The following is a 10,418-nucleotide window of genomic DNA, read 5'->3' on the forward strand; positions in this document are numbered from 1 at the left end:
GAGGGTGGGGGGCTGGGGGGGTCGCGTCCGAAAGCCCTCACACCGGTCTGGGTGCCACCTCTCCCTGCTTGGGCGCCGCCGCGAGAGCGCTTCCCTTCCCCCTGCGAGCGCCCGGATAATGTCTGAGAATGTCCATTTCTGGGACGCTTAGCAGCTATTATGTCGACTCGATCATAAGTCACGAGAGTGAGGACGCTCCTCCAGCCAAGTTTCCTTCCGGCCAGTACGCGAGTCCCCGGCAGCCAGGCCACGCGGAGCACCTGGAGTTCCCCTCGTGCAGCTTCCAGCCCAAAGCGCCGGTGTTCGGCGCCTCCTGGGCGCCGCTGAGCCCGCACGCGTCCGGGAGCCTGCCGTCCGTCTACCACCCCTACCTGCAGCCCCAGGGCGTCCCGCCGGCCGAGAGCAGGTACCTCCGCACCTGGCTGGAGCCCGCGCCGCGCGGCGAAGCTGCTCCGGGGCAGGGCCAGGCGGCGGTGAAGGCGGAGCCGCTGCTGGGCGCGCCTGGGGAGCTGCTCAAACAGGGCACGCCCGAGTACAGTTTGGAAACTTCGGCGGCCAGGGAGGCCGTCCTGTCTAATCAAAGACCCGGCTACGGGGACAATAAAATTTGCGAAGGAAGCGAGGACAAAGAGAGGCCGGATCAAAGTAAGTTATAAAAAGTGAGGAAATACCAGGCCGAAGGCCAGGCGAGGGGGAGGGGAGGGGAGAGGCAATAAACTGCGGACAATGTGAAGGGAGACCGCAGCGGTGGCCTGAGAGCGAGCGGGGGAGGAGGGAAGAGGGAGGAAGGAGGCAAGCAAGCGGGGTGCACCCGAAGGGGAGACTGAGGCCGCGGGAGGAGCGTCGCCTCCACTGCTCCGCGTCCGGGAGGGAACTGGGGCGGAGGCACCACCTCGCGGCTCTCTCGGCCTCCCTTCCCCCACTCCCCCGGGGCTGGGGCTCAGAGCCCGGGAGGAGGCGGACGACCGCCGGCCGGGAGAGGGGCTGGCGGGGCCGGGGACCGGGCGGCAGCCAGCGAGGCCGAGAGCCCGCGCGGGCGAGGGCGGGAGCGCACGGGGCTGCCCGGGGTCGCGCGGCTGGCAGAGCTCCCCGGGCCACGCGCAGACCGTAAAAGCCGGCCAAGGGGAAGTGGGAGGGGGCTCATTAGGATTTTATTTGCGATGCAACAGCTTGGCGGAGGATTGTTCCTAGCGGATCTCGCGCGGTAGCCGCTCAGGGTCCGCAGCCGGCGCCGGGAGGGGCGGGGAAGCCCAGGACCCGGTGACTGAGCCCCCTCCCCGGATGCGCCGGCCCCTCCCCGGGAGCCATCCCTCCGGCCGCCCCCTCCCCTCCTTGGCATCCTCGCCCGGCCTGCAGCTTCCTTTTCTGTAGCCCCCGCTGCGCTCCGCGGGGCTCCCGAGCCCCAGCCGGAGCTGTCCGCGGGGAGTCCGGGAATCGCTTCTGAACTTCGGGGCCGACAGCCAGAGTGGAGAAGGAGAGATCCCGAAGGGACCCTGGGGAGAGGAAGAGTGGGGGGAAGAGAGGCTTGCGGAAAGACGGAGAACTTTACCCTCGGATGGTAGTTACTCCTCATCTCCCGCTCCTCCAGAAGCACCCTCGCCAGGACCCCAAGTCTGGCTGATTTCCAGGAGGTGCTGCTGGCTGGATGTGCGCCGGAGGGGAGGGGAGGGGGGAGTTTCGTATTTTTTGTTTGTAAGGTCGAGAAAGGCAAATTGGTTGGGGGCTCTTAGCTTCAAACAATAACCCCCAGGCTGGCCGGAAAAAGTCCTCACCCCTTACTCTTTTGGGGGAGCGAGGGCCGGATTTCTTTCCGTCTCTGCTTGCCCTGCCAGATTTCCCATCAACCTAGTGGCCCACAGGCCCTTTGGGGCGTCCTCATCTGCTCTAGGATAGTGAGCCGCCCCACTACTCTGAGGTCCCTGCAGGGAACCACCTCCTCCAGCCTGCCGGGGTTAAGAAGGAGAGCTAGCGTTTGAGTAACACGGGCTCTTCCCAAAACCTCCCGGCTCGCACCCAAATAGACCCCCGACCCCAAACCCCCAAACTCTGCCTGGAAAGGCCATTACTGCAAGGCAGTGGTTTGGCTAGGATCAATTATTAACAGTTTTTTTTTCCTCTTTCATATTTAATGTGGCTGCGGGTCCCATCCCAGGCAATCACATTAAGGAAATAGCGCTGCGAATTGGTAAGACACGGTACTTAGTGTAGGACGAACCAGATTATTTTTTAAAAATATATTCAGTGCTTTTCATTTGGGGAGAAGAATCTAGCAAAGGGTGGCTGCTATTTTTAATTGGCTCTGCTTTATTTGGCAACTTTTCTGAGTTCGGGAGGGTAGGGAGAGAGATGGTAAAAAGGAGACAAGACTGTATATATTTTTGTTTCCTCCCCCCCCATTCAATTACCCCTTTCTCTGCTCCTCCTCACCACAGGGAGTCAGAGTTAGGTGTGCTGTGAAGGGCTTTCTGTTACCCCCATACCATCCATGGCTCCCCACCTTGGAACTGGAGCAATCTTACTTCCCAATTTCCCTGAACTTGCTTTACCCAAACTGTGAGCTGAGCAGGAGCGGAAAAGGAGAGACTATTGCAACCATAAGTTATCTGTGAGCCCCCGGCGCTCCCTTGTCCACAGGCCAGAGTTGATAAATGGTTGCAATTGGGTTGCATGTGAATTGGAGTGTGCTGGATGTTTGCGTCTCTAAGTGCAGACCCATGTTTGCAGTGTGTGTGTGGGGGGGGGCAAGATATCTACAGACACACATGCCTGCTGCTATGTGGCCAAGAGATACGAGCTTGTGATTAAGGCGGGGTGTACCCGGACTGGACTGGAGAGCCAGGAGGTCTCTCAGCTGTGGCGGAACAGAAGCCGCTCTCCCCCAGCTCAACCCTTCTCTAACCTCTCCCCAGACTTGCCAAGCCCAGGACCCTTCAGGTCAACCACCTCTGGTTAGTCTGGTGATGCCTGTTGGGGGGCAAGGAACGCTCTAGCCATGCTGGGCTTTGACCTGAGTCCCAACCAGTGGGGACCCAAGTGCAGAAGGAGAGTGAGAGAGAACCTGAGGCAGGCAAAGCTTTGGAAATGCTGAAAAGCCTGGTACATGTTTGGCTCCACTCTGTCCAAGTAACCCTCACCAGAGGGTGTCAAGAACAACCCCTGGCCCATCTCTGGGACCCTTTCTGGGAACTTGAAGGCCCAGGTCCCCTCTCTGCAAAGCAAGATGGGGAGTGGAGGCCAGGGATACCTTCTCTTGGAAGGAGAACGTGGGGGCCTTTCACCCCCTTCCTTTCTTTGATTCTATTGCTGCTTCTTTTTCAGCCAACCCCTCCGCCAACTGGCTGCACGCTCGCTCTTCCCGGAAAAAGCGCTGTCCCTACACCAAGTACCAGACGCTGGAGCTAGAGAAGGAGTTTCTGTTCAATATGTACCTCACCAGGGACCGTAGGCACGAAGTGGCCAGACTCCTCAATCTGAGTGAGAGACAAGTCAAAATCTGGTTTCAGAACCGGCGGATGAAAATGAAGAAAATGAATAAGGAACAGGGCAAAGAGTGAAGAACCCCTCCCCACCCCTTCCCCATCTCACGCGTATTTATAAGTGATGGCGACAGGGCCAGTGCTGTCTGGGATGTATTCAAGTGAATGGGGAAGGGAGTCTTTCTCCTCCAAGTCCTTTTCCGCATCTAAAGCATCTCCTTTCCTTTGCCCTTAACCTGTCCTTCTCTTCTCCCTGAGCCTCAGAAGGAAGTTTTGTTGATTTAGAAGGTAGACATGTAGTTGGCTTCTAACATGGCGATGGGCCACAAGGAAAGAGAGACCCTAGTCGAGCCCCTAGCAACCCCCCTTAATTTTTCTGGTAAGCCCCAGCCCCTCACTTCCAGCCTACCTATCTCCACACCCTACCAGCACCTTTCCCAAAGTCACCCAGGGACACTCCAACCGCATACAGCCCAACAGAAGCCCACACCCATAAAGCCTGGAGCCCACAGTAACAACGGGGAAAGCTCACAGCCAACACTCAAATGAAGTGACGCCCCAAATGCGGACCATCGCACCCCAAGTCTGGCAGAACAGTCCTCAGACCACCAGCACGCCCAGATTTTACCCTTGACACAAATACACATCAAGAAAATATCTAGAGACACTTTCCTGAATGCAGCTCTGTAGCCCAAGGGCTCAGCATCACCAGACCATCTCTATGGAATCCCCAATGGTACCCTCTCTGGACCCAAGGGCAAATGGGGGTAAGCTCAGCCCCCAAGCTGGTGGGCGAGAAGGGCCAAGGAAAGGCAGCAGTGGTCTTACGAAGGTATCTTAAGACTTATGAAGGTGTTACACACACACACACACACACACACACACATTTTGTTGCAGGAAATGTTTAATTCTGCATGTTGTTTTCCTCTCCTTCCAACAAAAGGAGGTCAAATCGTGGGTCGTAAGCCTTGACAATGTCGTCTGTCTGTTCATCTGTGCCCCGCTTGACAGAGAATGTAGTTTCTCTTGCTCTCCACCGGCCCTGCATCCGTCCACATCCTCCCCAGCTCTGAAATCAACTCTGTTCGGCCAAATCCACCTTGCACCAGCGAGTCAAGCTGCTCCTTGTAGAAACCCCCCCCCCAAATCCACCCTCCATCCCCTGCTAGCTCAACCTTACCAGAGGCAGGAAAGTCAGGTCGGGAGAGTCCTATCGAGAATTTATTGTGAATCGATTCCCGAGCTCCCTTCAGGATAACTTGTGGAGGACCGGGAGGAGCAAAGGCTCCAGCCGGGAAGCCTGGCGCATTCTTCCCCATCCTGCCAACGTCTCGACCCAAGCGGAGGAGCCCCGGGCTCGGCCGCTGCCCGCCCCAGCGCAGAACGAGACCCGGCGCCGGGCTTTGCCTCCCGCCACTCGGGCCTGGATGGCGGTCTGCTCGGCTGCTGCTCGCGCTTCTAGGGAACGCGGTCCCGCGTGCAAAGAGGCCAAATCGCACCTAAGCATTGGGCCGAAGCTTACTCTCTGCTTCCCTTCTTCCCCTTGCTCCCCCATCTGTCCAGTCCCCTTCAATTCCATGAACGCTTCTTGCTCCTGCTTCTCCCGACCCTGCAAGGGGGACATTTCATTAGAACTTTTTTTCCTTTGTCGGTGGCTGTCGTGAAATTGTGCTGTGTTTTGTGATTTCTTTGGGGGTGATCGTCTGGTCTGTTTTCAGTTGTCGCTTGTATGGGAGGGTTGTGGGTGGGAAAGGGGAGGGCAAGGGGCCGAGAGCTCTGATTGTTTGTTTTGGAAGAAAAAAAAAACAAGAAAAAGAACAAAAAATATATCACTCTAGAAAATAAATCTCTCCTTGTGTCTCATTCTGTGTTGGCTCTCCTCACCTGGCCAGAGGTAGAGGTCCTAGTTCCAAGAGGGTAGCTTGGAAAAAAAAGAGAGACTCCTGTGTCCAAGAGAGGTCTCCTTAGACCTTGCAAAGCAGGTTTCCTGGCAGAGCTGAGAACCGGTCTGGACCCAAGGTCCCTAGACCTTTGCTTAAAGTGAGCAAGAGCCTTCCAACAGGACAGCTGGGAGACCTGAGTGAGGTGGAAGGAAAGATGAGGGGTTTGGAGAGGTGTCTGTGTCTGCAGGGAGCAGTGAGATCTTCCTCCAAAGTGGCCCTGGAGACCTCCCTACCAACTCCAGAGCCAGAGGGTAGGCATGGCCTGCGCTGCTACTCCTGGAAGCGGTTCTTCTCAGCTGGCCGAGAACATCACCTTGGTTTGGACACTTAAAAAGAGCATGCAAGGGGGGAAGGCACTAACTTCCTTCACCCATTCCCTGCAGCCGGGCTACTGGGTGTAGAGAGAGGCCTTAGGAAAGCCAGGCTGTCCTTCCTTCCACTCAAAAGGAGTGACCCTCCGAGGGTTCTGGCCCCCACCTGGAGTTTGAGGCTCCAATTGGGGCCACGGGGTAGCAGCCTTGGTATAAGGCGGGTGGAGTTCGGTAGAGGGAGAGACCTGGGCAGGCAGCTCCTGTAGATAGGCAGGGAGAGGAGATTGGGAGTGGAAAGAAGTGTCTCGGGAGAAAAAAAAAAAATCACTCCCCAGTCGGACCCCAAAACTAAATTCGGTTTCCAGAGGCATTTTTCTGTCCCTATCAGACGGTGGTGTCCCCGCCAGAACCTCTTAGGAAGACCGCTGCTCCCCGCGGCCTTGCCTGTGTCAGCCAGGCGCTGGTCTTGGGCTTCTGCCCGGCTGGCGCGGGGGAACCGGCTGCCAGCCGGAGCCTCCCGCCAGGCCCACCCCGGCGGCGCTGCCGCCCACCGAGCCCCCCGAGGGTTGGGGGAGAGGTGGGGACAAAGCGTGGCCCGAGTGAGAGGTGTCTGGAAGTGAAAAGGCCAGGCCTACCCCTCTCCAGCGAACGAAAGATACAATCGGACAGATAGCCAAAGGCAGGAGAAGGCGAAGCTCCTGGGTACGGCACTGGGTACGGTCCCGGGACCGCATCCTCCAAGGAGGGTTCCATTCGGGTTATAAAATGAATCTGGCTTTAGAGCTTGTGTAGACTAGGCTCCCTCCCCATCCTGGGCTCCCTGGAGCCAGCCGGCGCGGAGGGTGAGCCGAGCAGGCAAGCTTCCGCCGAGAGGTAAGGCAAAGGCGCGGCTGGAACAGGACGGAGAGCGGCGGGGCAGGGGGCGAGGCCTCCCCGGGAAGCCTCCGGCGGCGTCTGGGTCCCGAGCCCGGGGTGGCTTCTTTAAAGACAAACAAAGGCGAAGATGCGGAGGCTGGGAAGCCGGAGATGGGGAAATCTGTTGTCATAAAAGAGAGCGAGAGATTCGGAGAGGGAGACCGCGAGAGTGCGAGACGGAGAAGCCGGGAGAGGAATTCAATGCCGTGCGCGCAGCAATAAAAGAATATGACCGCTATAAAAGTTTATAGCGTATAAATTTCTGAAGGTTAAGAAACTAAACAGCAGCAAAGCAAACAGTGAGGGGAAACTTTCCGGAGCTGAGAGAGCGCAGCTGGGCCTGGGCTCTGGGGCTGGCGGGCGAATGGGTGGGCCAAGCTAAGGGCCCCCCACCCTCACTCGCCCCGGCCGCGGGGCTGGGGGTTTCCGGGGGCCCCAGGGGGCAAAGAGGGGAGAAGAGGGACAGGGGAGGGGAGAACACTTTGTTGTCACACATGCTTCAGAGAACGCAATTCGGAGTCTCGTCTTTGTTCTTCACACCCCCTCCAGAATCGGGCGTCATAAACGAGAAGCCCCCTGAGCGCACGCACGCACACACACACACACACACACACACGCACACACACACGGGTCCGGCGGGGCCAGACGTCTGGGCGCGGGCAGCCTCTTGATCCTTTTACAGCCCCCTCCTACCCTCCCAGCCCCCCCCCCAAAAAGCCCAATTGTTTCTTCTCAGAATTTGAAACAATCGTGTTGGGTTTGAAAACAGCTCGGCTCCCCCCTTTTACGGGCCATAAACGGCGCACTGCCTGGCGGTCTCCGCCAGAAATTAGGGGCGGGGGAGGGGGGGCAGGGATAAGTAGGAGAGGAAAAAAGCTTATGGTTTATTTTTTTCTCTCTCTAACCCCCTTGCCTTTTTTTTTAAGCCTATATGCACAATTTCAAGAGCCATTTCCTGATTTCCGATGCCTTTTCTTTCGCCTGCTCTCGTTTCCCTGCCCCTTTTCTGCTAATAATGAAAGTTTCTCCCGCATGTCGCCTCGGTGGCTGGCTCTCCGGAAAAACCGGCCGAGCCGGAGGCGGCGGCGGCGCCTTTTCTCAGGACGTCCGCTAGATGGCATCCTTGCTCCACGCGAAAATTCCCGGTGCGGCGGCTGCGGACTCTGGCGGCTGCACCACGCGCCTTGGTCGGCCCTGAATCTGTGAACTGAGCGCTACCAAAAGTCATGAATAATTTGCGCGTAATAAAAATATAGGGTTCATTATGGCCGTTTCCCCAATTTTATAGATTTCAGATATAGCGTATTGCCCCCATCCCCTCAAATGGTCAATTTTCTGAATTTCCCTCAGGAGGAGGTCTCCGTGCTTCTCACCCAGTTTCTGTGGTCGGTAGGGCAACAAATGCATGAAAACGGGGAAGAATAATAATAATAATAATAGGAAAATGGGCAAAATTAAAGAGAAATGGTTCGGAAAAATGAGATTTTCCGGGAGGGGCGCTAGAGGAATGTCTGCGGATGCGGGCGAGCAGGTCAGGTGAAAGGGGCGAGCGGGTAGAAGAAGGTCCGATGGAGAGGGAACTGTCCCGAAACGGGATCAGCAGCAGAGGGAACCGGGTGAGCCAGCCCGGGGTGTGGGGGGTACAATTTGGGGGCGGATGGAATGGATCCCCGGCTTCGGTGGGGATTCGGAGGTGCCCACGGCCGGCGAGGCGGGTCAGCGGCGACAGAGGCTGCAGAGCCTTTGTACGTGTCCGGGGCTGGGCGCGCGCCGGGTGACCCAGGCGCAGGGCAGGGGCTCCCCAGAACCGCGGGCGAGGTGCGGGGAGGTCTCCTATGCTTTCTCGGTTGTTCTGCGCGCCCCAAGTTGGGCAGCCAAAAAAAAGTGTGCGTTTTCCGGATGGATGTGGGGGCAGGCACGGCGGCAGGAAGCAGGAGCTCGGTTCTCTCCACGTTCCATGGTTTCCAGGTGAGAGCTCAGGCTCCGTGCGCCTCGGCCCCGGCAAACGTAGGGGACAAGGATCCTTTGGCAATTCAGCAACTGGAGGCCTGGACTCGGGCAATTTTCCTTCTAAGACCAGCGCGCTGTCTGCCCATAACCCTTTTAATTCTAAATCTCCCATTTCCTCCCAGCCCAGCCTGATCCGTGTCCCCCGTCCGGACAAACCTGCCTGAAACACACACACCCCTCCTTAAAATTAGCCCCGCCGCGGTCTCTCTTCTCTTCCCCCAGGACCTGGTGCAAAGAGGCAAGCGGAGTTTCTTCTCAACTTGAGTTTCTCTAATAAATCTGCGCTCCTTTGGGTGTTTATAAATTATCTACCCGCTCTTTCTTGTTTTTTCTTATAATAGAAACATTTTCCTTCCATCAGGAATTTCTGGCACAGTGTAGGGATGATTTAGAACAAGCCATTGAATTTCTACCTCACCGGTGAGTCCTCAAATCATGACCATAAAATCCCCCGCACTTGATAAAAATGTTCTCTTCGGCAACAACTTAACTCTGCCTTCCGCTGCCTCACCGCCCCCTCAGCCTCGCACTGAAAATCCAAGACCCTGGTTCTCTCCCCTCCTCTTCTCCGTACTCTTCCTCCCTTTCAGCCCCTCTCCCATTCTCCCAATTCACTTTTGAAGGTCTAAGGGACTCTACTGGGAACTTCCCCTTGGAAAAAGCTGATGGGTTCATTTTTACAAAGGTTGGGGTACGTGGGATCCCCCCCCAAAGCCCCTTCCCAAAGCAAACCACTCTCTGGTGAATAAACAATGGCTTGAATGTATTTAGGAAGCCTCTACCTTTGTTACTAGAAATTTTCCTTCTTTTTCCCTCTCTCTCCCTCCCTTCTTTCTTTCCTTTCCTTGGCGAGTGAGCTGATTCAGGAGGCCATGGGACCCTGAGCCTGGGGCCTTAAAAAACCTGGCTGCCCCCCTCAGTAGGCCCGGTAGGCTGGGGAATGCAAAGGCAGGAGAGGGTGGTACCCAGTCAGCTGGGCCTTGTAGGCTGTGCCTCAGCCCCAGGTCCTCAGGGCTGGAGAGTTGGGTTTAACTACAGGCTCCCCAAGGGGAGAGGAGAGAAAATGGGGGAACTCCGTGGCCTTGCTGGATCCAAATCCCCTAGACCCCAAGGTCAGTTTAGGTAGTGATGATGGCTCAAAGGACACTGAAAGCTATGAGGTGCCCCTGCCCCATAACTACATTCTGCAGCCTCTACCTGGAGCAGAGGAGAGGACAGGACGGCAAGCCTCAAGACCAAGCACCTGGGCCTCAGTGTCCAGCCGCGGCCTCCTCAGCCCTTCCCACCCCTTGATGTGATGGGCTCGGTGGTGCCCTCTCACCCTGGGGTGCCGCAGAAGGTGTGGAGAGCTGGCCTGGAATGTGGGGGGCCAGTTGAGCTTGGTTAATAGGTCCCAAGGCCTGGGTGCAGGAGTGGGACACCCCAGCTGGGCGTCCTCCTGCCAGTGGCACCAGGCCCCTCTCCCATCACACAAAGTTGGTCCCCCAAAGTGCTGACTGGAGACCCTCCTCTCCATCGCAGCACTTCTCTGCAGGCCAAGGAGGTTGTACAAAACTGCGGGTTTGGTGGTCGCAGGGCGAACTTTTCTCCCTGCTTCCCCACTGCCCATTAACCAGAAAGTTTCTTTCCCCCCTCCTGGTCCCTCCTCATGCCATGCAGGACCCCTTCTCCAAAGAAAATCCTTGCTTGTTTGTTTAATGAGGGAAAGTTGGTGAGTGGCCTGGATGGGGCAGAGAGGAGGGTGGTTTGGGGGCTGGGGGGGG

General features: G+C 57.1%; 2 protein-coding genes across 2 annotated transcripts in view; both read left to right on the plus strand.

Annotated features, from left to right (window-relative positions):
* Positions 1-12: 12 nt before the first annotated feature.
* On the plus strand, positions 13-5,208 carry HOXB9 (homeobox B9). Its single transcript, XM_011221819.3, has 2 exons — positions 13-645; positions 3,319-5,208. The coding sequence occupies exons 1-2, from the start codon at positions 129-131 to the stop codon at positions 3,552-3,554; spliced, it is 753 nt and encodes a 250-aa protein (XP_011220121.2). The 5' UTR covers positions 13-128; the 3' UTR covers positions 3,555-5,208.
* Positions 5,209-8,302: 3,094 nt separating this feature from the next.
* Positions 8,303-10,418, plus strand: part of HOXB8 (homeobox B8) — a 3,371-nt gene continuing 1,255 nt past the window's right edge. Inside the window, exon 1 of the mRNA XM_034640667.1 lies at positions 8,303-8,390. Within this exon, the coding sequence (XP_034496558.1) occupies positions 8,303-8,390 (88 nt within the window). The remainder of the gene's footprint in view (positions 8,391-10,418) is intronic.

The sequence above is a fragment of the Ailuropoda melanoleuca genome, chromosome 13 (genome assembly GCF_002007445.2).
Source record: "Ailuropoda melanoleuca isolate Jingjing chromosome 13, ASM200744v2, whole genome shotgun sequence".
Taxonomy (NCBI): domain Eukaryota; kingdom Metazoa; phylum Chordata; class Mammalia; order Carnivora; family Ursidae; genus Ailuropoda; species Ailuropoda melanoleuca.

Coding starts and splice junctions, on each gene's coding strand:
- HOXB9 (XM_011221819.3), top strand. CDS start 129: ATGTCCATTTCTGGGACGCTTAGCAGCTATTATGTCGACTCGATCATA. Junction 646..3,318: donor CAAAGAGAGGCCGGATCAAA/GTAAGTTATAAA, acceptor CTTCTTTTTCAG/CCAACCCCTCCGCCAACTGG.